The sequence below is a fragment of the Triturus cristatus genome, chromosome 4_2 (genome assembly GCF_964204655.1).
Source record: "Triturus cristatus chromosome 4_2, aTriCri1.1, whole genome shotgun sequence".
Lineage (NCBI taxonomy): Eukaryota > Metazoa > Chordata > Amphibia > Caudata > Salamandridae > Triturus > Triturus cristatus.
Window position 1 is genome coordinate 304818860 of NC_140586.1, and position 27221 is coordinate 304846080.

The window sequence follows — 27221 nt, forward strand, 5'->3', positions numbered from 1 at the left end:
TGGCCCGGGTTGTCCCCTCCGTGGGAGTCCACGCCACTGCCTGCGCGACGGAGAGACCCCGCCGAGGGATCCTGTCCGTGTCCCCCCTTCTGTAATACTGAGCGCGGTGCTCTGTGAACTGCACCGGAGCATAGGGACCCGCTCCTCAAGTCCGGTCACCCTCCCCGCTGGAAGCCGCCCAAAGAACTGACTGACATTACCCTCGTGTGGCGCTTCACGCCACCGACCCTGCTTCCCCAGCCGGAGAGACCGGGACTGCAAGTAGCGCACTGTGTTATATGCTCGGCTCGAAAGTAATTACCTGCCAAGGAATGCGAGTAGCGCACTGTGTTATATGCTCTGCTCGAAAGTAATTACCTGCCAAGGAATGCGAGTAGCGCACTGTGTTATATGCTCCGCTCGAAAGTAATTACCTGCCAAGGAATGCGAGTAGCGCACTGTGTTATATGCTCTGCTCGAAAGTAATTACATGCCCAGGAACGCGAGTAGCGCACTGTGTTATATGCTCTGCTCGACCGTAGTTACATGCCTAGGAATGCGAGTAGCGCATTGTGTTATATGCTCTGCTCGAAAGTAATGTTATGCGACTGATTACGAGTAACGCGTTGTGATAACTGTTCTACGCAAACGTTTCCACATGCAACTGATTGCGCGTAGCGCTGTGTTTTATATGCCTTGCTTCACAGTACTAGGGGCCAGTGGTCACGAGGAGCGCTCAGTTCGACAGGCGCCATGTTGATGAACCCAATGATCCCCCTTACAAGTATTACGCTGTGTTAGACGGCCTGTTCAGGGATAGACTTTACATAAGCGCGCACAGCGCTAGAATCTCCTGCATTTAACCAGCGGGCGTGGGTACATGAACGAGGTTAGGCACTGCATAGCTATCACCCCGAGTGTCGCATGTACTGAACAATGGTATTATGATTCATGTATTACCTTGTTATTTCCTGAACTGCAACTGACCAGCTATACTTGGATAAACTTGAAGTATTTGCATAATTTAAACGGTGTGGCGTCCCTTATTGTGTGTGACTCTAGTCCATGAGAAGCGTGTGGTGTATGGTTGCTTAACACATAGCCCTCTGGTTGCCCGACCGGCTCGCGCCACGTTACCGCCCTTAGGGCCTGGTGACCCCAGGTTCCTACATTGGTGGCAGCGGTGGGATCCTTGGGACTTGTGACCATACAGCACCCTTCCGTGAGGCGAAGGGCGCCACAATTAAACGCCTATCCTACATTTTTGTTTGTTCCACAGCTCAGAAACCATTGTTGCTGGATCATTAGTTCCACTGTCCAGGTAAAGAGTGCAAGAAACCTGGTTAGCCACTAACTGTTGCCTACACCCTAGGAATTTTTCTCCTTAGTGTCTAGGTCCCCACCTGCCAGAATGGAATCCCGGTTAGCTGACCTCGAGGGGTACACAGTGAAGCAACTAAGGGAGTTCGCGCAGGAGTTGGGGGTGCCTGGGATGCGGAGGGCCAAAGCGCCGGAACTCCGTACCGCCATTAGGGCATGGGTAGAAGCCCACCCAGAAGGGAGAGGGGATGAGGGACAGGGGGCGCCAGATGCACCTCAGGAGGAGAGCGCCCAAGAAGTCCTAGACATTGTAAACATAGAGGAGTCTGAAAATGTGCCCCCAGGGAGACGTTCTGGGGCCAGTAGTAGGACAGGGTCTAGTAGGAGCGCGTCTCCAAAGGAGTATGAGGACAGAAGGGAAGAGAGGCAATTAAAATGGGAGCTAGCCAAACTGGAACAGGAAAGAGAAAGGGAAAGGGAGAATAAGAAATGGGCAATGGAGGAGAAGAAGCTGGCGCACGAGCTTCAGTTAAAAGAGCTGGAGCTACGCGCCCTCCAATTGAACGCGTCTAACAAAGACAATGGTGGCAGCATACCCAGGGAACCTCAAGAACCAAAATTCTACCTACCCAAAGAAGTCATAGCCAATTATACATTAGGGGATGACATCATGAAGTGGTTGGAGGCATACGAGGTAGCCTTAACGGCCCATGGGGTACCCGAGAGTAACTGGGGAGGTGGTCTCTACCGGTATATACCTCCCACTGTTAGGGACACCCTGTTATATTTGGCCAAGGCGGATCAGGTTAAGTACGCCCCCATGAAAGAGGCCTTGTTAAAGAAGTTTGGCCTGAACCCCGAGAAGTATAGGCAGAAGTTTCGTGGCAGCCATAAGCTGTCCACCCAGACATGGGTAGATTTTTTTGATTATGCGAGGAAGGCACTAGATGGTTGGGTGCGTGGCAGCGAGGTACAGGACTACCAAGGGTTGTACGATCTTTTTTTAAGGGAGCACTTCTTGGATAAGAGCTTTCCGGAGCTGCGCCAACATCTGGTGGACCGCAAGCTGAAGGATCCTCGAGAGCTTGCGGAGGAGGCAGATATTTGGGTGAGCACCCGGGTGTCTCACAAGGGCCCCGGGGGAGATGGCTCGAAAGGCGGACAGGGTTTCCCTCAGAAGAAAGAGGGGGGAGATAAAAAGGTGGAGTTCTCGAAAGGTCCCCAAAATAAGTTTGGGAAGGGAGTAGGAACCCCACCCCCGTCCAATTCCACAAGACCCACTTACCCTGACAGGAGTCAGCAGCCAAGGATTGTGCGGTGCTACGAGTGTGGGTAGATTGGACACTACAGAGGAGATCCCAAGTGTCGCAAGCGACCACCAGCCCCATCGGGCGTGAAGAGTCCCGGGGTGAGTAGTATAGCGCTTGGGGTGGAGCTGCCCTTAGATAGGGAAGGGGAGTGGACAGGCCTGACACTGGTTTCACTCGGGGATAGAGAGGTGGTCCCCGTAGTGTCCCTGCCCCCGAACACTGCTAAATATCAGCAGAGGGTGAGAATTAATGGGGAGGAGGTGGAAGCTCTGAGGGACACAGGGGCCAGCATGACCACTGTCGTGCGGCGGCTGGTGTCCCCAGACCAAGTAGTCCCCGAGGAGTTCCATCCGGCCGTATTGGCTGACGGCAGTTTGAGTCACTATCCAGTGGCTCGTGTTCCATTCGAGTGGGGAGGAGTCAAAGGCCTACTGCGAGTTGCTGTGAGCCCTGCCTTGCCTGTGGGGTGTTTGCTAGGGAACGACCTGGAGCACACCAAGTGGAACGATGTCGAGTTTCACGCTCACACTGAGATGCTGGGATTACCAGGGTGGACTTGCGTGAGCACGCGGTCCATGGCTGCCCGGCATGGAACTCACCCGGAGTTGGAGCCTGGAATCATGGCCCAACCCAAACCCAAACGTGGGAAGAAGAAGGTGGTAGAGGACATGCCCCGTGAGTCGGATGGGGAGGCCGCAGAGGTGCCCCCGGAGTCCGCGGAGGTAGATGTCGTTCCTGTGGAGGACTTGCCGACCCTTGCTGACTGGCAAGTGGAAGGAGGGCCTACCCGGGAAGAATTTTGTCAAGCACAAAGGACGTGCCCCACTCTTGAGGGTATGCGGCGGCAGGCCGAAGCTCAAGTGGCTAGTCAGGAACTGGGAGGTTATCATGTGTATTGGGAGGATGGTCTCCTATACAGTGAGCCCAGGGTGCTGGTACATGGATCTTCGAGGGCCATAGTGGTCCCCCAGTGTTACCGGGCCTTCCTGCTGGAGTTAGCGCACGAGATCCCCTTAGCTGGACACCTGGGCCAGGACAAAACCTTTGCACGGTTAGTCCCCCATTTTTATTGGCCCAGGATGAGGATTGCCTCAGACGCCTTTTGCAAGACCTGCAAGTCTTGTCAGGCTAGTGGCAAGACTGGGACAAAGTTGAAAGTCCCGTTGGAACCGCTCCCCGTGGTCGGGACCCCTTTTGAGAGGGTCGGTATCGATATTGTTGGGCCATTGGACCCTCCGACCGCAGCGGGACACCGGTTTATCTTGGTTTTGGTGGACCACGCCACAAGGTACCCAGAGGCTATTTCTCTGAGGACCATCACTGCACCGGTGGTGGCGCGGGCACTGTTGGGAATTTTTACCCGAGTGGGATTCCCGAAGGTCGTGGTGTCGGACAGAGGCACCAATTTCATGTCGGCCTACATGCAGGCCATGTGGAAGGAGTGTGGAGTGACCTACCGGTTCTCCACCCCTTACCACCCCCAGACTAACGGACTTGTAGAGCGCTTCAATAAAACATTGAAGGGGATGATCCGAAGCCTTCCCGAAGGCTTGAGGCGTAAGTGGGACGTCCTCCTCCCCTGCTTGTTATTCTCCTATCGGGAGGTACCGCAGAAGGGAGTCGGGTTCAGCCCGTTTGAATTGCTCTATGGCCATCCCGTTAGGGGTCCCCTCAGTTTAGTGAAAGAGGGGTGGGAGAAGGCTTCGCAGAAGCTTCCCCGTGACATTGTCAGCTACATGCTGGCGTTCCGCAGCCAGATGGCCAAGCTGTGGAAGGCAGCCACAGAGAACCTGGAGGCTAGCCAGACCGTGATGAAGGAGTGGTATGACCGCAACGCTCGGACGGTCGAGTTGGACGTTGGACAGAAGGTGTGGGTTATGGAACCTGGGGAGCTGTGTGCCCTCCAGGACCGGTGGACTGGCCTGTTCGACATTGTGGAGCGGCGAGGCCAGACCACATACGTTGTGGATGTAAAAACCCCCCATCAGCCCCTCAGGGTGCTCCACGTCAACCGCCTGAAGCCGCACCATGAGCGATCGGAGCTTGCTCTCCTTATGGTGACGGATGGGAGCGAAGAGGAAGAGAGTGAAGCTCTTCCTGACCTTCTCGCGGTACAAGAGAAGGATGGTTCGGTGGAAGGTGTAGTCCTCTCCCCATCCTTGACCCCAGAGCAGCAGAGGGACTGTCGCCATGTCCTGGGACAGTTCGCCTCGTTGTTCTCCCTCACGCCTGGAATCACTCATTGGTGTACCCATGATGTGGACACAGGGGATAGCCCCCCGGTAAAGAACAAGTCTTACCGGCTTTCTGACCGAGTGAAGGATAGCATCCAGCGTGAGGTGGCAAAGATGCTGGAGCTGGGGGTGATAGAACCTTCCAGCAGCCCGTGGGCTAGTCCAGTGGTGTTGGTGCCGAAAGCGGCCCCACCGGGTACGACGCCAGAACTTCGGTTCTGTGTGGACTACCGGGGGTTGAACTCTGTCACGAAGACAGATGCTCACCCCATCCCACGTGCAGATGAGCTGGTGGACCGGCTGGGAGCAGCCCGGTACCTCAGCACCATTGACCTGACATCCGGATATTGGCAGATTGCCATGGCCGACGGAGCACGGGAGAAGACAGCGTTCTCCACCCCAGAGGGCCACTACCAATTTCGAGTGATGCCCTTTGGGCTCAAAAATGCTCCGGCCACATTCCAGCGGTTAGTGAATCAGGTACTATCTGGCCTGGAGTCCTTCTCAGCAGCCTACTTGGATGACATAGCTGTCTTCAGTAGCAGCTGGGAGGACCATCTGCAACACCTCCAGGAGGTATTGCAGGCGCTGCAACGCGCTGGCTTAACCATTAAAGCCAGCAAGTGCCAGATTGGACAGGGATCTGTTGTGTACCTGGGACACCTGGTGGGCGGAGGTAAGGTGCAACCCCTCCAGGCCAAAATTGAAACCATCTTGGCTTGGGAGCCCCCCAAGACCCAAACAGAGGTCCGAGCTTTCCTCGGCCTCACTGGGTATTACCGCCGGTTCGTCAAGGGATATGGTACCATCGTGACCCCCTTGACGGAGTTGACCTCAAAGAAACAACCTCGCAAGGTCATATGGACAGCTGCATGCCAAGAAGCCTTTGATACGCTGAAAAATGCGATGTGTACAGCTCCAGTACTAGCAACACCCGATTTCAGCAAGGAATTTATTGTACAGACCGACGCCTCAGGGCACGGCATAGGTGCGGTGCACTCGCAACTCAACACCGAGGGCCAGGACCAACCTGTGGCCTTCATATCTCGAAGACTCCTCCCTCGGGAACGGCGATGGAGCACCATTGAGAGAGAAGCCTTCGCGGTGGTATGGGCTCTGAAGAAGCTGAGGCCATACCTCTTTGGCACTCACTTCCTTATCCAGACCGACCACCGCCCCCTTCGCTGGCTCATGCAGATGAGAGGCGAAAACCCCAAGTTGTTGAGGTGGTCCATTTCCCTACAGGGGATGGACTTTCGGGTGGAACATCAGCCCGGAGTTGACCACGCCAATGCTGACGGTCTCTTCAGGTTTTTCCGCCTTAGTGAAGAGAACTCCCTAGAGGTTGGGTAGCTCTCCCCTCTTTCGGCTGGGGGGGACGCATGTTGGACCTGTCAGCCCTAGGGTGGTCTCCCCTTCTATTTTTGTATCGTGCCTCATTTTTTCCACCCTCATTTTTATGTTGGACTAGGTCTCCGGGCGCCTTTTCATTGCCAATCAGTGTTAAGGTGCAGGTGCTCCCTTCTCCCAAGATGGCTGCCACAGACCCCTGCTACTGCACGGTGGTCGTTTTTCATAGTAGCACCCTAGCTGCCAGGAGCTGGCTGGGACCCACAACAATGTTGCGACACCAGCCCGCCTTTTTGTCCCATAGGTAGAGTGGGGAAGCTCCTGGAAGAAGCTGGAACCTTCTAGAAGGGAGGTGGGGTTTTACTTTTGCCGCCTTGGCTAGAGGTCACCTGACCTAGGGCTACTTAAGAGTGGGAGGGAAACTTTTGTGGTGAGTTGGCCATTGGGGTGAAGCAGAGCTGGAAGAATCCACCAGGAGTGTAGGCGGTAGGGCCTAGCCAGGGACTTATGCCTCTGAGAGTGACAGGATTTAGGTACTGCCTCTTAAGTGAGTGAGGTGCCCTTTGAATCCCACTGATCTTGCCCAGTAGTAGGAGGACCCAGAGACTCTCTGCCAACCTGACTAGGAAGGACCTAGTCGCCCTCTCCATCCCTACCCCTGTAACAGAACCCCTTAAGGGCGCCAGATACATCTGCGCCAAAAGACCTCATCTGTCAACTGAGAACTGAAACCTAACTTTAAGAACTGAGACTGCATGACAAGAGCGAGCTGTAAGCCTTGAATGCCAGAGCTGAGACTGCGTGTCCAAGCTACCCTATTGAACAAAATACTAAGCCGATTGCCAAGTCACCGGGGATCGACCAGGTACTAGCGCTGTGACCCCCGCGCTCCCTGCCCTGGTCTGGGACCCCCGGCAGCGTGCTCCGCTGAGCACTTTACCCCCATCCTTAATTTGAGCCCCCCCCCTGCGACGACGAAGCCAGCGCGCTCACCGCCGCGGCCTGGAGGCCTGGAGGAGTGCCCTGCTGTGTTGCGAGGCCCAGGCGAAGTCCGGGGCCCCGTCGCTGCCGTCGCAGCCGTGTGAGGAGGTGCGCAAGATCGGGACCGAGTTCCCCCAACGACGTGAGGACGGACGCCTGCTGACGCCGAGACGGAGGTAAGCCCGGAGGCCGAGATCCCCCCTGGTGCGCCCCCTGCTGGTCTGGAAACCACACCGCACTTGGCCCGGGTTGTCCCCTCCGTGGGAGTCCCCGCCACTGCCTGCGCGACGGAGAGACCCCGCCGAGGGATCCTGTCCGTGTCCCCCCTTCTGTAATACTGAGCGCGGTGCTCTGTGAACTGCACCGGAGCATAGGGACCCGCTCCTCAAGTCCGGTCACCCTCCCCGCTGGAAGCCGCCCAAAGAACTGACTGACATTACCCTCGTGTGGCGCTTCACGCCACTGACCCTGCTTCCCCAGCCGGAGAGACCGGGACTGCAAGTAGCGCACTGTGTTATATGCTCGGCTCGAAAGTAATTACCTGCCAAGGAATGCGAGTAGCGCACTGTGTTATATGCTCTGCTCGAAAGTAATTACCTGCCAAGGAATGCGAGTAGCGCACTGTGTTATATGCTCCGCTCGAAAGTAATTACCTGCCAAGGAATGCGAGTAGCGCACTGTGTTATATGCTCTGCTCGAAAGTAATTACATGCCCAGGAACGCGAGTAGCGCACTGTGTTATATGCTCTGCTCGACCGTAGTTACATGCCTAGGAATGCGAGTAGCGCATTGTGTTATATGCTCTGCTCGAAAGTAATGTTATGCGACTGATTACGAGTAACGCGTTGTGATAACTGTTCTACGCAAACGTTTCCACATGCAACTGATTGCGCGTAGCCCTGTGTTTTATATGCCTTGCTTCACAGTACTAGGGGCCAGTGGTCACGAGGAGCGCTCAGTTCGACAGGCGCCTTGTTGATGAACCCAATGTTCCCCCTTACAAGTATTACGCTGTGTTAGACGGCCTGTTCAGGGATAGACTTTACATAAGCGCGCACAGCGCTAGAATCTCCTGCATTTAACCAGCGGGCGAGGGTACATGAACGAGGTTAGGCACTGCATAGCTATCACCCCGAGTGTCGCATGTACTGAACGATGGTATTATGATTCATGTATTACCTTGTTATTTCCTGAACTGCAACTGACCAGCTATACTTGGATAAACTTGAAGTATTTGCATAATTTAAACGGTGTGGCGTCCCTTATTGTGTGTGACTCTAGTCCATGAGAAGCGTGTGGTGTATGGTTGCTTAACACATAGCCCTCTGGTTGCCCGACCGGCTCGCGCCACGTTACCGCCCTTAGGGCCTGGTGACCCCAGGTTCCTACACCAGCTAAGAAATTTGGCCATTGCCATGACTATATCCTCTCGAGTGTTGGTTCTCAAGATACGCAAAGCTATTTTATGCGATCTAGTACCTAGGTTAGAGCATATCGGCTTAAGCCATTTGTGCCTAGGATGAGCAAAGGCAGGACACACAAACAGAACGTGAGTGGTTGATTCTTCCTGTGTTATACAAGTAGGACAGAACCTGTCATACCCACCCTTCCATTTGTACCTATAAAAATTGAGAGGGAGATTCCCCACTCTGAATTGATGGTATAGTTTGTGGTCATCTGGTCTGGAAATAAAATTAGTTCGAAACTAATAAAATTCCAGTAAGGTTCGAAACTAATAAAATTCCAGTAAGGTTCGAAACTAATTCCAGTAAGGTTCGAAATACATTCATCATAGAAAAGAGTTCTCATAGAATTCATCCAATATACATCCATCAATAAGGAAGTCACTAAAGACAGCAGATGTATTCTCAAACAGCCAAGACATTTTGCATTGTAAACCACTATTTTTCAAGGCTATCTTTCATAGTGTAGCTCCTACATCCACTGACTACTGTTGTTACTTGTACATCATTATTTCTTACATTTGACAATTTCAATTCACATAAAGGTGATGGTAGTGGATATCTACAACAGTAGCACAAAACATCAACTAATGGAACTTTAAAAACTGCAACAATACATCAAATGTACAGGATTTTAATGAAAGAATGCCTGTAACTTTTAACTTAAACTAAACACGTACCGGTGGTTAGGTGTAATCTGATTACAACAGCAAATCCATAGTCTCAAATGCCTACGTTACGCTTGACCACTTCAGTAGAGCTGGTGATGAGACTAGTTGTAAACTGCAGGTAGGTATAACCTTCCTTCAATCACTAAAAATCTGATATTCAAGACTATGGGCCTGAATTAGATCTTGGTGCCCACCGAAATATAAATCTCATGATATCCTACGGGATTTATATTTTAGCAGATGGAATATCCGTCACCATTGTGATGGAGTAAACCATCTGTCAAGATCTAAATCAGGCCCTATATGTTTGGAAATATGCTATTATAGGTATCCATTAGCTTTAATCTGCTGTGTCTTTCATGAGTTGATGTCGGAGGTATGTACAATTGAATTCATTTAATGGACCAACAGAGAGTAGCATAAATTCTGTTCCTCAAAATATGTGTATTTATTTGGACATGTTTTGTCTGCATGTTTCGCCATTATGCTCTGACGTCAAAGGGAACAATAAGGCAAAGAGCACATTATGCTGTTTTAAGTGTCTCTTCATAATTTTATGTACATGATTTGTATATGTCCTAATATGTAAGATGGCTTGGATTTTCATGCTAACACAACAACAAGTTTAAAGCAGGAGGGTCCTAGGGAAATTTTAAAGACCTGCAATGGATTATATCCCCAATGATATCAGACAAAAACAAGTGTTAAATCCTTAGATCTATTATAAACAGGAAGTCGAAGAAAAAATATTGTTTGGTGAAGAAATACAACAAAAGCCACAAACTATAACGCAGAGACCTAGCTGTGGGAAATTCCCTTTTTAGGACGAAATCCCTCACTCACCAAAGGTGACATGCTTCATCATATGGGATTCTCCCCTCAAAGGAAAAACCTAGTTCCTTTGAGGGCTACAACCCCCTCTCTGAGAGGGAGGAGCTCAGGGATGTTTTCAATATCTATTATATCAGGATGTTCTAAATCCACATGTGAAGAACAAAATGAATCACCCGGATTTGATTGGATTTGAAATTTCTAAAGCATGAAAATGCCCTTGGGCGTCTTGGCGCTGGCAATCCTATGTACAAACCACAACGGGGGAACATCTAGAAACTATAGGGACAATGGGAACAGCTAAGATTCTAGTTGTTTCCAAAATCTAAGGAAATTAGGCTGACATTTGGGGTGTGTGGGTAGTCTGTTCCAGTGTTGGCAGCTAGAATATACGAAGCTTCAACCGCCCCATGAAGCCTTCGTAATTCTTGAAACAATTGCTGAACTAGAGGTGGCAGATCGCACCAATCATTTTGGAGAATATCACCTTAATTTTCTTTTGAGATACACTAGTCCATTTCCATGCAATACTTTGTGTGCCAGAAACAGAGCCTTAAAAGCAGCGCTTTTTTTAACTGGGAGCCAGAGAAGCTTCACTAGGGCTGCTGATGCTGACTTATATTTTGGTATTTTCTTAAAGAGTCAGCAAGCTGCATTCTGCAGTGTCTGAAGCTTATTTAGCGACCACTGTTTAATGCTCAAATACAGGACATTATGGTATTCAAGCCTACTGAATAAGGCTAAAGCAATGGCAATTAATTTTTGCAGATCAAGCAGAATAAAGGGCAGCACCTTCCTCAATAATCTTAACATAAACAAGCAAGATGAGGTAAATTTATTGATTTGATGCCCAAATCACAGCTCTGCATCAAAGACTATCCCTAGATTCCTTATTTTAGAGACAAGCGGCGCAGAGAACCAAGGGACTGAGGCCACCAAGATTGGTTGCAAAAAGAGGTATCTTTTCCTCATACCCAATATGTTGATGTGGTAAGTCTTCTTCACTAGGGACCAGAATCTTTGGGCCATCCGACTGGCTCATGTGTGCGCCCCAGACTTCCAGAGATGCATCCATCACCACAGTTGGGAAGAAAGCAAAAAGTGACTCTAGTCAAAATACTCTTTTTCTGGCACCATCACTGAAGCGAAAGAAGGGCTTTGGAAGACAACTGTATTTAGTCATCCTAATTCCTTAACTTTTGGTACCTTTGCCTATCCAGGAATACCAGTAGAAGTTTCAGAGGCTTCCATGCATCCCAGACTAGAGGAATATAAGAAGCCATAATATACATCATTTGTCTGACTGAAGAATGCTGTCAGATGAATTTAAAGACATTTTTGGTGGGCAGAAAGACACCTTTCCTACCAAGGGGATGCTTTTCCTCTTTCCTTGTCCCGGCCTGCACCAGGTGATTGATACACTGTGTTGGATCTGGTGTGATTTCTTGACACTGAGATGAAGGTCCAGTTTGCTAAGGAGTTCTATCATCAGATCGTGGAGACGTCTTTGATGAGAGTAGGCTTTGTTTACACAATATAAATACGGGTTTATAAACAATATATTTCCATGAAGAAAATCTATAACTATTGCCGAAATCTTTGAGAAAACCTTTGGGGCTGACGTTTCTGAATCAGCCAGCCAAACTTAGCAGGATTAATCCCATTTAGAGGCATTTTGAGGCAATCCACAGGATACCTGTTTTTTTACCCAAATTACATAATATCCACCACCCACCTGTCCTTTGAATTTTATGCATATGCTGGTAGAGGGTGGGAAACATTCCCTCCCAAGGGGATGCAGTTTGGTGTGGGGCAGTCATTGCACTGCGAAGGCTGTTCATGCAGCAGCCAACATCTTTTCTCCGTTGTATTTGCCACATGGGAGTTCCTGAAGGTGCCTCTTCCTGTATGGAATTTGAAGACATTGTTTACCTTTGCAAAAACCTTTAAATTAAACTTTTTTATAAACTCCTTCCTCTTACTGAAACCCAATGGTTCAAGGTCTCAGTCTCTGACTTATGTTTTGGATCTCATGAGCAAGAGATCCAAGGAAGGTAGTTAGTGATGCAAGCCTCAATAACAAAATGCACCAAACAAAGAGAACAGGGAAAATATCCAAATTGGCAAGTTCTGCTGGACTACAAATCACTCTAATCAGGTTGTCTGAAGAAAGCTTGCCTTCTTGAATAATTTCAGTTTTCCTACAACAATACATTTACAGATAGGGAGTATAAACTGCATGCAGCTCCTGCAATGCTTTCAGATGTTGGGCAGACCCTCCTACCCAAGTTAGCCTATCTTCTGCTTTACTTCTCCACTGTATTAGAAGAAGCAGAACTAGAAGCATTATAGAAATGTATGGCTAGTGCAACCACAAGACACTTTGTTGGGGGTTTCTCTTTAAGAAAGTAAGGATTCAAGTCCGCAGGTTCATAATTTTCCCCTAAACGCCTTTACAAAGGACATGCAAGAAAATAAACATATATAATTACCTTCTGAACATGCAGAAAAAGAAATCAAGAAAATGATGGCGATAAGTTCCATGAATCCCGGAACTAAGGGAACCACAAATTGCACTTGAGGCTTTGTCTGAATCATTTCAAATATGTAATAGGGGTGAACATAACAAAATGTTGTCTGGATGTTAAATGTTCTTGTTGTTCTTTTGACAGCATAAAGAACACTACCAGATCATCTATAGGAGAAACACAAGAAGGGATGGAGTCCGGAAAGGCAGGAGATAAGGCACATACATCATTTGATGAATCAGGTTCAGAGTCTGTGTGCTGAGGTGTCTCATCTTCCCACCTTATTTCTTTCCTGGGGCTAAGAGACTGACTCGCTATGACAATAACATCTGTGGCCAGTCTATTCCTGAGGCTCAACACCTCAGAACCTTCAGGAGAGCAGCCTGCAGCAATCTCAGCTCTGGAAGAATGATGTCCTTCTGGAGGAGGTATCTCCTCCCTCACACTTGTGGTGGTAACAAATGTGAACAACGGCACACTCAAGTACTGCAAGCTCAAATGAAATGAAATCTGTTCGATTAAGAAAAATCATTACAATCTTTGGCGCATGTACAGCAGCAATCACAATGGTTCATAAAATCAGTTAAAATCTAATAAATAAATGGATAACATGAGGAGAGACCAGTAAAATGTCATCACTTTCAACAGGAATATTACTACTATTGTGAGTAATTTAAGGATAGCATGCCTCACCAGAACATTGAAACCGCATATACACTGTCTTAGAAGTAGCTTTCCTGTTGTGGGTAATTTTCATAGTTTCCGTGGAACTTTCCTTATGGTTAAATATTTTCATATTTGCACACAAACATTACTTTATGCCGTTGTCTTAACCCCACTTCTATATGGTGACTACATGCATTTTTTACCATACTGTAAATAGTGTTAAAATAAACATATATAATTACCTTCTGAACAGTGGAGTGCTTGCATGCAATACTTTTATGCTAGCCCAAACTGTAGACTTTGTATTTTTTTTTTCTTTTCTGAATAGGAGAGCAATAAAGTGCTTCTAATTGTTCTGGTGATTCCTAAACTCCAACTAGTTACACATTTAATTTTTTACCTGCTAAATGGCAAAAACTTGACAAATTGTCTAATTAAATGGATTAGATTCCCGCAAAGGCATAAGATTATTGCTTGTCGACATGTTCTCACCCCTTACTCATTAAAGGCGGGTTTTAGTAAAGCTTGCCTTTCCTGTTATAGACATTGGCAATCTCAAATGGAGCATGAGGAGGATGTCCATCTGCAGAGAACTTGGAGCTGAAAGAGGCTTCACCGCTGCATCTAGATGTAGAACCAGTGATGGACACATCTACAGGAGGTTGAACTAGTTCACATGATGAAGAAGTGGCCAAATGCTATCTAAGGACTTATGGGACATCCAACTCTAATTGAAGATAGAGACAGACTAATCGCTGGCTAAAGCATAAAAATCCCACAACTTAGACTGCTTTGTTGCTAAATGTCTGTCCCTATCACCAAGAGTGAGATGCTGCCCACTCACCTCCAGATGTAGAAGATAGATTTTCAAGACAGGAAGAGAGGTTGGAACTGGTCGCCTCAACGTCAAGCAGGATGCTGCTCCCTGACCTTGTGAAGCAGCAGAAGCCGTTTCATGACAGAAAGAGAGGGCAGAAGCTGGCCTTATCGCCTCTGATGCAGATGCTGCTGGAGAAACTTTCTTTCCAGTTTCCTTTTTCTTGGCCATGGGGCAAACACCTTCAATATTGCTCAGTCTCCTACACGACATTTTCTGACAAATGGCACAGTCCTTTATTGAGTGGGAGTCAGGAAAGTAGACCACACAGACACTGTGGTCATCTTTCCATGTTATTTTACTACCACAGGATGGACGCTTTTCAAAAAGTGAAGGCATGGTACATGAAGGAATAAAGAAGGTTAAAATGTCCTCAAGAAAAGTTACTCAAAAAGCCATTCTTCAAGAAAATAAATATAACAATCAACAATGTTACAATTTAAGCCAGATGCAGCCTTCAGAAAATACAGAAAGTGTTTGAGATCTTGCTCACTGGATGGAACAATATAAACTGCCTTACGAACTCCTTGATAAACAGGATGTGATAGCACAGTGCTCCAAAGTTCTTAAACATAAAGGGGCGGTTTGCACTGTGATATGCTGTTTTCTATTAGGATACCATTTCCTTCTTTTCTTCTACTCTAAATGTAATTTTAGCAGTAGTGTGTTCAACAAAATATACTGCTGGGTCTTTAATTCGGTGAACTGGTTATAAAACAATCATTCAATGTTGCCTAACTGGACATAATTTCTAGTTATTTAAGTTGTAAAATATCGAATTGTTTGAAGAAATAAAATGTTTTATGGGACTCTGTACATGTCCAGAGATATTTTACATGTTATGAATATCACAGATCATCCCACAGTAAAGAACTCCACAGTCTCCACAACTCTTTTACCTTTCACCATCACTGGGCTCCAGCCCGCAGGATTTCTGGAGCACAACCTTACTGCCTTCTTCACATTTCATTCGAAGTGGCCACATTTCCTTAGCGTAACAATTACCTATCCTCCCACCTCCCTCGGGTTTTACCTCTGTAGAGCACCATCTTTGGATGGAAAGTGGCTGTTCTCCTGTTCCACGTTGTGGGCTCCATAGTGCCCAGGGTCCCAGTAATGGCCCTGCTGCCTGTAGAATTCCATCTGCCTCCAATCTGCAATAAAAGATAGAATGAGATAATTGAGCGAAGACTGTTAAACGACAGCTACTGTATTTGATCATGCTGAGCAAGAAGAGGGGGGGACTACCATAATGTCAGTCTGCATTCACACAGATGCACATGCAAAAATAATACAACAGATATACAGACAACTGTCTGGCAATTAATGTCATCCACGTGTCAAATTTACCACTATGATAGATCCACCTGGCTGGCACCACTGCTTCCTTTGCACACTGAACCTTAGTTTAGCAAGCATTCGCTCTTAATTCTCCCTTTAGATGCTATAAGCTGCACCTGAGTAGCTTATATGAACATTTAATTATTCTTTTCTGGTAATCTGTAATCAAACGACAAAGGTTTTCATAAATTATGTAGTGCAAGACTTGTCTAGGATTGGTACCCTGGGCAGCTTTCCCATGTCTGGAAGGACCAAGTAAGTACTAAGATGGGTTATGAATTTTCCAATGGGCATCAAGAAATCCAGAAAGTAGGACAGTGTCCCATTTTGACTAGGCTCCTGTTGAGCAGTGCTCCATTGCTATTTTCTTTGTTGTTGTGTTCATATACTTTGGTTATATTGCCTTGTGAAGTGTGGGAGATGGGTTGTATGGGATGTAGAAATCTAGAATCGGGGTATACTTCCATGCATGATTCCAGACTTTGAAAGCATTCGGGTACCATTGTGCTAGCCTGCTAGGTACTGTATATTACTCACAAAATATCCATGATCCATACCCAAGCTCTTCCTCTTTGTTCAGATGTGTAGTACCTAATTTATAAACCTACATTTTTATATAGCTCATTATCCATACCTCATAAAACTCTCCTCATCTCACACTTAAATGAGGTATTTTCTGATCAGAACTGTCCCTTTACAGCTTTCCAATAATGTGTATGTATGATTTTATTTAGACAAAGACTTTGAAGGGAAAGAGTGTTCCACCACCACTCTCTTCGAGAGTTGGATGCTGTGTGCATGTTACACATGGGTCCTGCATAAGCTGAGTGTGTACAATATATTGTGTCCAGAAGCTATGTGTACATCTGGTAAGTGCACCCTCATATTGAAGTTGCATGTTATGGAAATTGTAGCCTTGGTAAATGCAAAGAGAATAGCAAAGAGAGCCACACAAGTAAAACAAATAGTAGTGCCAGGTATAATGCATAAAAGTATTAACTGAGAATACAGGGTATGTTAAATCCTTGTAACTCTCACTGTCAGAAAGACCTGCTTTTCCGTAAGTACAAAGAGCTTGACTATTAACAATAATTATAGCACAGCTTTTGTTCTCTGCCTTAAAGCAAACCTCCACATATGCTAAAATGTATCTGAAAATGAGCATTTTGTTCTCAAGGGCAGGGATGTGATGGTAAATCCATGCCAAGTGGTATCCCGTTCATTACTCACATTGCTCAAACAAACACCTTTTTGTGCTGGATCAGATGATTCTCTAAACTTATGTATTTTCTATTGATTGTGAAACATTCAGCCCCTGATAACCATGTGGCCTTCTTGATTGAGTTTTGATGACTTACTTATGTTGATGTTCGGTCTTATTTTCTGGTGCTTCACTTTAATATCATGTTGCAAGAGTACCACAAACCGGCCAAGGAATTGTAGGTTTTCTGTATAATATATGAAAGATCTCCTTTAAACATCTGTTGTGACCAAGGATACCCAGTCTGCTGAAAACAGGTTCTCATATGCTAGTTCTTTTCCAATTGGACTTTGATAACACTAATTTAGCTGGTGCTCCCCCGGACAACGTTAACCCAGATCAAGGGAGCATTTCATGCTGAAACCAGACATATTTACAAAGAGGAAATTGGACCACATCTCACTTATGCTAAAAGAAGTGCATCGGCTACCAATTCCGGCTAGAATGAAATTTAAAATTAGTGATCTGACTTATAAGGCAGAACACTCCTCTGCCTCTCTTAAGACCTTAGGGGACTGAAGAGATACGCAATTCTTCAAATGGAAACTTTTAAAGCTGAATACAATTCTTGCACTAAAGCAATCCTGACTGGTGCCACAATCAGTTTATGAAACTCTGGGTCCCTGGGCTTTCAGTGAATTGATGTGACTTGGGAAACAAGAGTGGCACTGAAGTGGAGCTGGTGGTGTGAAGGGTTTCTCTGGTCCATCTGTGCAGTGGCTTAGACTATGGTGGTTTCATTCATGGATCTTTGTCAGCGGGACTTGTTGGAGTCCTACATTTGGCCTGACCTCCATCACGATCAGTCTTACTTTGGATTTACCCCAGTCTAGTACGGGCTCAAGTAACCTTTAGCCCTTCTGATTTCAAAGAACTATTTTTGGTTTAATCTTTAAAATGTCATAACTCCAGTTGTACTTTTTGGATTTTTTTCATTTTGGTCTTGTTTTATTCATAAACCTATTCTCTGTCTTTCTAAACTTCTGTGGAGTCTATTTGTGGTGTATTCATTGTGTTACTGTGTGTGTATGTGTTGCACAAATACTTTACACATTGCCTCTTTAGATAAGCCTGGCTGCCCTGTGCCGAGCTACCAAAGGGTGAGCACAGGCTATCTTTTAATATGTATCTAGCTTAACCTGACTAGGATTGTGGTCCCTACTTGTACAGGGTGCATACCTTGCCAACTAGAAACTTTATTTCTAACAGTATTTGAACCTATTACCATTGGTTGTGCCAAACTCAACCAGTTTAAGTCTGTACTTGAGTAGTGGAAGAGCTCTAAGGAAACAATAATCACCCTTGACATTTTTGATAAATGAACAGCTAGAGGAGTCCAGGGTGGTGAGACTCACATGGACCCCACTCAGTTTCTCTTCCACAAAGCCCAGAAAAGATCATTTTTGTGTGGGAATAGTCCAGAATATGTGAGAAGCCACAAAATTCCTGCCATTCAACATTCTCACTCTTCTTCCGATATAAACTATACCCACTTGTGTGTCTGGACTGAGCACCTGCGACAGGGGCCAATGAAAACTGTGACCATATGAAGTCAATGTGGTCTTCTCATGGTCCCTGGTTGGCAATCTCCACGGTTCCCTTCGGGACAGTCTAGAAATCCTGGACACCTTTAAAATCCAAAGATGTGGAAAAAAAGGACACAGATCTGGCCTGGATACCTTTTTGTGCTAAGCAAACGTTAAGAAGGCTTAAGTACAAAGAACCCCAAACATCAAAAACAGGGCTCAGAACTGGTGCGGGAAAAGCCTCAGCACCTAAGGGGTTAAGGGGCAGTCACACAGGACAGAGATATTAGATTGTTTTGGGGCCCTGACAAAGTACACACAATTAATAGCCTACCTGTGAATTATACCCTATCCATACCAATACAATTCACACAGCGAGAAGGACCACCTATACTAAAACAAATGGCCCTTCCAATCCAGACACTGCCGCATGCGCCAACAACTTCTCTTACACCTACATTGTTACAGACGTGGTTACCTGCAAGCACCTACATGATACTGCTACCTGCAATAGTATGTACACCTTTACCAACAATACATTGCCATCCCCAAGGGCATCAGTACTAGCTACAACACCCACAAACTGACAACGACAGGAGGAAGCACACATAAGGACTGGGAGACACAAACACAGAAATTGACTGGAAATGGGATCATGCAGACACTGAAGCATTAAGGCAAGGACACTGGGCTGGGAAAAACTGACTGTGAGGCAGGGGAATGACACTGGGACAGAGAAATCTGGACAGTGGAACATGGAGATACAGACACTGGAAGAGAGAGGCAAGGGCACTGTCACTGGGTGCTACAGACTAGAACAGAGGATCAGGCTAGAGGAAGAGGGGGCCGGGAGAAACAAACACTGTGATAGGAGGACACAGAGAGTGGAGTAGGAAGAGGCTGACTTGGCAGATAGACTCAGGTGTGGTTACAAGGAGAGGACAACAGAATGGGAGAATGCAAACAGGAAAATGCACCTGCACTGGCACTTGTGTGGACGCTTACAACGGCACTGCACTATCACCTACAGCATCACTTGCACTCACTGGCCTCTGCACCCACCGGAATTTGCACCTGAATTCCACCTTTATCAAAACAATACTTTCAATCCCATTGGGCTCCAAGACTGGCAAAGACCAAGGGTGTGGAAGTTAATAAAATATCTACTTGTCCACGTGACTGGTTGATTAATTAATCTACTTCTTCTGTAAATAAATCTATTTGTCCCTTTGGTCCCACATAGGGCTGCGACACACTATGGCAGCAATCCCATTAAAGAGCTTTGATAATGGCCTCTTTGATAATGCCAGGCCTCCTTCTATAGTAGGGTATGAGAACTAGCAATTCACTAATTTTGCCACCTTTCTGCAGAGGTAGTGGTAAGCCATAGTTTCAGGGTTGGAATGCTCTTTTGAGTCTGTGCAAACCTATTAACTAACTTGCATGTTTATGGGTTTTTACCAGCTCTTCTTTAATTTTTCCCCTTACTGAGAAAGGTTGGAAATGTACTCCTGACAAGGGCAGAAGTAAAACTTCCATCGTTGATAAAAAAAAATGGTTGGAGTAAAAGTGAACTTGTACACGCTCAGCGGATTTTCGCATTAGCAAGTCTACACATGCATATTTGCTCGTGCTAAAATGCAGTTCACAAATATTTTCTAGGCGTACCATGTCCTGGGCTACCTTTGTAAATTCTTGTAAATTTATGAAAGCCATAAATCGGCCCTAATGTGGTTTTCTTTAGGAATTAGGCCCCAAATTAGGTCTGGTGTTAACCAAGACCTTTTGTTTTAATTACAATTTAATCTCTCTCTACTTATCGCTAGGCTTCACTGTGAGTGACACATTCAGCTCTTTCAGAAGGAGTATATCGGCACAAAAAGTAGTTTTGTTCAGAGCCAGCAACTTCTTTGTTAATGTGTTCTTTTTGAGACCAAGAATATTTTTGCTTTTTTGCCAAAGAATCATCAAGCTTAATTCCAAGGGTTTAGAGTTAGAAGCCCACGAACCAAGAAGCAATGCATCAACATCTTAACAGAAACAAGTAACAAAGGCAAGGATGACTGTTGTAAAAATCAGTAACCTCTGACTAGTGCTCAACCAGAGACCATTGCCCCATTCAGGGTCTTGTCTCAACCGATAGCAGTGCTTTAGAAAAAACCGCTCTCCGTGGGCCTCATTCACAATGGGTTTTTTTCTGACAGCAAATGTTGTTTACTGCAGACAGATGTTATTTTATGATTAAATGACGACCAGTTTCACTGAAATACTCCTAGAAAAAAAATCTTTGAGTATTGTTTGGCCCCAGTGGTAATATTGCCTTTAAGAAGCCACCAGCAGTATAGATGTCCTCTTCAAGAACAAGCATTTGCAATGCAATAGGTCTCGCTTTTGTGAGAGTTTAAGCTATTAGCATTGTAAATGACAATGCCTTTTATTTATGTTTTAATTAGCATTGTAAATTACAATGCCTTTTAATTATGTTTAAAAAACCAAAACATAAATAAAAGGCATTGTCATTTACAATGCCAATAGCTCAAACTTGCGTAAATGCGAGACCTATTGCATTGCAAATGCTTCTTTTATACTGGAACCACTGAGTGCAGCCAGAGCTTATATTTTCCTAGAGCACTCACCGCAATAATAATGGCTTTGTATTAATGAAACAAAAATACAAGTTAAAACAGAGTTAATATATGGATACAAATGTTAACTTAGCTGCAGGCAATGCCCTCCCAAGATCCATAAACTGGTCTGTAAACTAGCAGCCAAAGGTTTTGTACTGAAGGGGTTGGGCCTACTTGTCCCAAGGACAAACAAACACGAAAACTGACCCCAAACAATATGTATTGGGTGTTGGGCTATAGGAATTCCACACCCCTTGCAGACACTGCCTTAAAACAAGCTAACACTGACAAGACACACACACACAGGGAAACATAGACATTGGGAACAGGAGGAACAAACATAGGGACAGGGAGACAAGGGCTTAGGGAGAAGAAAGACACTGAAACTGGGAGACATTGCAAAGGGCAGGGAGATGCACAGACTGTAAAAGGTAGGCTTAGACACCAACTGGGATAGGGAAAATGGGCACAGGAACAAGAAGGCATGGCTATAATGAGATGCACAAACAGTACACTGGGAATTGATTGACAATTACACAAAACCAGCACTGTTACTTGGATTTGCACCTTCACTGAGTCTAGACTGATATGTGTACTGGCACACATACAGACCTTCATACTGGCACAGATACCATCATAAGACAAACTGTCATGAACAAGTGGCAGAGACAAGAGGAAAAGGGTCACGAGCAACACACAAAGATACACAAACACTGGGACCATAACACAGACAATGGAAAGGGCACACAGACATTGAGACGGAGTGATAAAGTAGCAGAGAGAATTGAACTTTGAGACAGGGAGACATGGCCTCTGAGTCAGACTTGTCTAGTAAGACAGGGCTAAATGGACAGGGGAACAGGGGCAAAGGAACAGAAGGTATAGACGTAAGAATAAGGAAAATGGCAATGGGCGGCCTATACACTGGGTTACAAATGGAAGGATGCTGGTATAGTGAGAACTTGTTACACAGACATTGAGACAAGGACACTGGTATAGGAGCACTGGGAGAGGGAAGAATAGGTATTGGGAAAAGAAAACACAGACACAGACACCGGATCAAAATGACCTGGTCCAACACTGGAAAACACAGATGTGGGCACTGGGCCCAGAAAAGACAGAATAGAATAAATAGACACATGCTAGGGAAAGATGTGGTAATTATTGGGAGAGAATAAATGACACTGCGACAAGGAGAAGCAGACTGGCAGACGGGGGCAATGGGCATAGAGACATGGGCACTGGGACAGGCAGAAATGGACATTAGAACATTGAGACACAGACAACATTGCAGGGATATACAAACACTGGGGCATGGATATGGGTGAGGGGATGTGGGGGAAAGAAGACAAAAGCTGTGTTGTGAATTCACTGAGAGGGACAAGAAAACAATCACAGAAATACTAGGGTAGGAAGGAAAGGAAAGTTTGCCCAAACGTTCTTCAGGGAGACATGGACACAGTCAGTGTGGCAGCGACATCCCAATGCTGGGAAAGGAGAAATAGATCCTGGGGAAGGAAAACACAGACAGTGGTGCAGACAGAAGAGTAGGGAGACCTGGGGCCTGGACTGTGACAAACAAAAGTCACAAGGACACATAGCAATGAACACTGAGACACATTGACATGGGGACTTGGGCACAGGGCTACACACACAATCACAGAGAAACACTGAAACTGAGATCTGAGGCACAGGCAGACATATCCTCTGGACCGGATAGAAACTGACACTTGGTTCCGAAAAACATAAAGTAGAACACAGCATAATGGACACTGGGGCAGTGAAACACAGTCACTTTGATATGTAAACAAGGTCACTGAAACAGGAAGACCTGGACACTAAGAGAGGAAATCACTTACAGAAATATTGTTTCTAGAAAATATTGTGAATGTAACTATTAGGTATAGATCATCTGTTTTAACTCCATGTCTATGTAATTTGATGATATATAAACCTAGATGAGCTTATCTGTGACAAACAACCAATGTGATGAACACCTGGCACCTATGATGAAATGTCTCTTGTGACCACAGAAAGTTCTCCTGCAAAGGTCTAAACCATTCGCCTGTATTCCAAATAACTGCAGGTGAGTCCTGTATTAAGAGATTTCGATAGCACAGATAACCAACGTGGCTATGGTTCCCGGCTCAGTTAAGCATTAATCCATTGACCAGCTTATTTAGAAAAGGTCAAAAAGATCCTTTGAACAGACTCCTTAGGAAAATTATCTGGCCTACGATGATCGTGAATGTGTTTGACGCCCAAGACTTCTGTCACAAGACGCTATTATCTCTGGTCTCGCTTCTTCTTAACATCCAGAAGGCGGACTATGAAAACGTTATTCATATAGTGTAATGCTATCAACAGACGATTGTCTGGTAATCTCTTGTAACGGGGAATGGTCTCTCTCTCTCTCTCTCTCTCTCTCTCTCTATATATATTACCTACTGGCGGTCGCCAGTAGGTAGTTATAGTTAGGACCACGTTTCCATAGGAAATCCGCAACATTCTATTTTGAATAACTTTGGCGCCGGTCGACGAATCCTCGGAAATTTTTCAAAATAGGTGGGGCGCTACGCTCCGCTCCTACCCTGAAAGTCTCGGGGGGATTCGTCAAGCGGGGGCTGAGATAAAAGGGGGGTCCCAAAACGCGTTTTTCCCATGCATTTTTCCATAGGACCTTTAGACACAGCTACAGCCCGAACGGCTGAACAGAATTAGTTGAAATTTGGCAGAGAGGTAGTCCTCAGGTCAAGGAAGTGCCTTTTGTAGGTTTGGTGTAAATCTGTTCAGTAGATTCTGAGAAAATAGCCTTTAAATCAATATATATATCTGAGCCAGCTCACGGTGCGCTTACGGTACGCTTACCGTACGCGTACGGTGGCGTGCGCGAGCGCGATTCTGATTGGCCCTTAGATCTTAGTAAACATTCGAATCGGTCGAAACCAGGAAGCGGCGGCCGCCATTTTCTCTCTCGCACTCTGAGGGGGGAGCTGATAAACAAATGCCAAAAACATATAAAGGGGCTGTTTAGACAGCGCCCATGCACATAACCATGTTAGTTGAGTCTTCAAAGATCCCCCAAGGCAAAAAACGGTAATTTTTTATTTTTCGAAAATTTCGCCGATTACGCTTACCGTACGCTTACCGCACGCGTACGGTAAAAAATTATTAAAAAAAAAAAAAACCCACTCTCTCCACCCCGTGTGCAAATGGTGGCCGAAGGCCACCATTTGTGCATGGCATATAAGAATACAGCATTTCCCCAAAAAATTTCAACAGATTACCTATCACAAGGAAGCGCATAATATGTCCTCCATGTGCGCACGGTGCGCGAAGCGCATCGTGCGTACATGGCCCATCTAGCGTAACGTGGGCACGCGGTGCGCGTAGCGCACCGCGTGCCCACCGTGCGTGCACGACACTAACTGCGTAAAGTGGGCGCGCGGTGCGCGAAGCGCACCGTGCGCGCACGGAACGAACTGCGTTAAGTGGGCGCGCACGCCACGAATGGCGTAAAGTAACTTAGCATTTAAAAAACCGTACAAATTCCCTGAAAAAACCATAGGTTTCACACACGTTATAGTTGGGAATTAACATTTAAAAAACCTTGCAAATTCACTGAAAAAACCATAGGTTTCACACATGTTATAGTTAGCGGAAATTTTACTGATAAAAAACCAATGAAATTCCCCCGTTATAGTTCGTGCAGGAAACTATAACTCACGCGACCGCAATCCTCTGCTGATGCTAATACTGTATTTAGACACTTATTTGCCCATGTCTTCTTCCATACATTTTTAGCTATACATATATTACAAATATTTTTTTTTCATAAAGACACATATGTCATCAGCAGAAGATTGCGGTCGCGTGAGTTATAGTTGCCTGCACTAACTATAACGGGGGAATTTCACTGGTTTTTTATCAGTAAAATTTCCGCTAACTATAACATGTGTGAAACCTATGGTTTTTTCAGTGAATATATATATATATATATATATATATATATATATATATATAGCAGGGCAACTTGTTTTTTTGGATGTAAATGCGGCAGCCTGGCCGCAGGGAACTTGCCACCGTGTATATTTTCACGGGGCCAGCAACGTAGGAAGGTGACTTTCACGTCGTATTTTGGCACAGTGGGACTTTTCTATCAATTTGCCTGCTTCTCTGCCCAGAGGCCCACTGGGGATTTTAATTGACAATACAGCAGTGGCAGAACAACAGTGCCCACCAGGGGAATACTTGCGCTGTTTATCACAATCAAACTACAGGTACCAGCATGCCATTAAAGACACACACCTGTGAAAGAATTTGCGCATGCGCTTAAGTATCGTAGCAGCAGCTTATATTGTTTTCTGCACTGAATCCTCTGACGAAGAGGCCAGGAGGCCTTGAAACGCATTAGGAAGATTGTGTTATTAAATGAACTTTGGACGGAGCCAGCATGGTGTGAATCATTTATGTCCCTCTAATGGCGATTTCTCATAGCAGGGCAACTTGTTTTCTTGGATATATATATATATATATATATATATATATATATATATATATATATATATATATATATATATATATATATATATATATATATATATATATATATATATATATATATATATATATATATATATATATATATATATATATAAGCGATAGTATCCCTGCACCTCCACAGCAGTGGCGAACAGAGACGCGGACCCAGCGAAATTAGGTGAGATGGAGTTTATTATTCTTAAACCTCGAACCTGACGCGTTTCGGGCTACGAAAGCCCTTGCTCACAAGTCAGTTTGAAGCATGCTCATCATTATTTTTAAATACTTCACAGTGATTAGAGTGCTGCCATCACATGACGTGTAAACATAGAAGACACACTGCAAAAACGTAACTGTTATCTTTAGTCTGTTTTCTAACATGGACTGCTTAAATGCATGAATGCTTATTTTGGAGTCAATTCATTATATAACACAATCGTACAGTACTAATAATGTATATAAATAGTTCTAAAACCTATAAATTATACTAATAAATAGAGTTTTTATAAAATGTCTATATAAAAAAACTTTTAGTAATGATTGTATATATAGTGTTTTAAACCAAAGGATTTGTAAAATCAATGCAACAATTCAATTGGTAAGAACTAAGTTTCGTATTGGAAAATATCCTCATGACTCCATGTTTTACATAACTGCTTCAATGCTGTATATTTGTTGCCCATTCAATTTATCTGTCAACAGATCAATCGTAGCAGTGTCACTTATACGGATAAAGAGTGCTAATAAACTGATCCAAAATGGATCATCATAAAGTGCTAGTGCAAATAGGAATGTGAAAAATACATAATCAATAATATGTGTAAGCAACCCTAAAAAACATCAAGGTAAAAGACAGTAAAAACCCACATTTAACAAAGTTAAAAACCGGGCTAAAATCTGACTAAAACCAGTTGATGCTTCCAATAATACATACGAAGTGGAAAAAATAATCACATTTGGCTATATTGAAAGAACTATACATTGTCTAAAAGAGATAAATACCGACATTGTACACACTTAGATAACTCAGTCCTTAAATAGATAAATAAATAAATAAGGGACTAAACAACTCACTGTGTGCTTAAAATCAGTTGTCAAGACACCTGTAGCTATCGTAAGACCCAATGTTAGTTACAGAAAGTGGTACATTTCATCTGTATTGTTTAATCCATTGGGAGTCTTACTGTCTAATTCTATGATCATTTTAGATTCCAGTTGTCTTAATCTCTTCTCCCTATTGCCTCCACGTCGTAACTTGGGTACACTCACCACTACAAAATATTTTAGACAGTTTAAATCATTGTTGTGCACCAACTTAAAATGCCTAGCCACTGGGTAAGATGAATCGTTGTTGACTATAGCACGTAGGTGTTGTAGGATTCTGACGTGCACCTGCAGCTTCGTACTTCCCACATATCTGAGACCACAGGTGCACGTCAGAACATACACTGCAAATTCTGTTTTGCAGTTGAATCTACCCAAAATTTTAGTAGTGTGGGGGCTAAAAGGAGTAGAGTATGTGTCGGTATTCACTCCAAATCTACATGCTCTACACGAAGAACACTTAACAAACCCTTGCTTGGGTTGTAACCAATGCTTTGCAGCCGCAAGTTCTGGAAATGGTTTCGCGATCTGAGTTTCATGGAAGGGCCCTTCCTATGAGTGATCGTAGGTCGTGAAGGTAACATGGGGGCTAGAACCCCATCAGTTAGAA

General features: G+C 45.2%; 1 protein-coding gene across 3 annotated transcripts in view; it reads right to left on the reverse strand.

Moving 5' to 3' along the window:
• The window catches only part of SEC16B (SEC16 homolog B, endoplasmic reticulum export factor), a 325648-nt gene that overhangs the window by 259331 nt on the left and 39096 nt on the right, over window positions 1-27221 (reverse strand). For all 3 annotated transcript variants that reach the window (XM_085601607.1, XM_085601609.1, XM_085601608.1), the window contains exon 4: window positions 15244-15364. In XM_085601607.1, the coding sequence (XP_085457733.1) occupies window positions 15244-15364 (121 nt within the window). The remainder of the gene's footprint in view (window positions 1-15243; window positions 15365-27221) is intronic.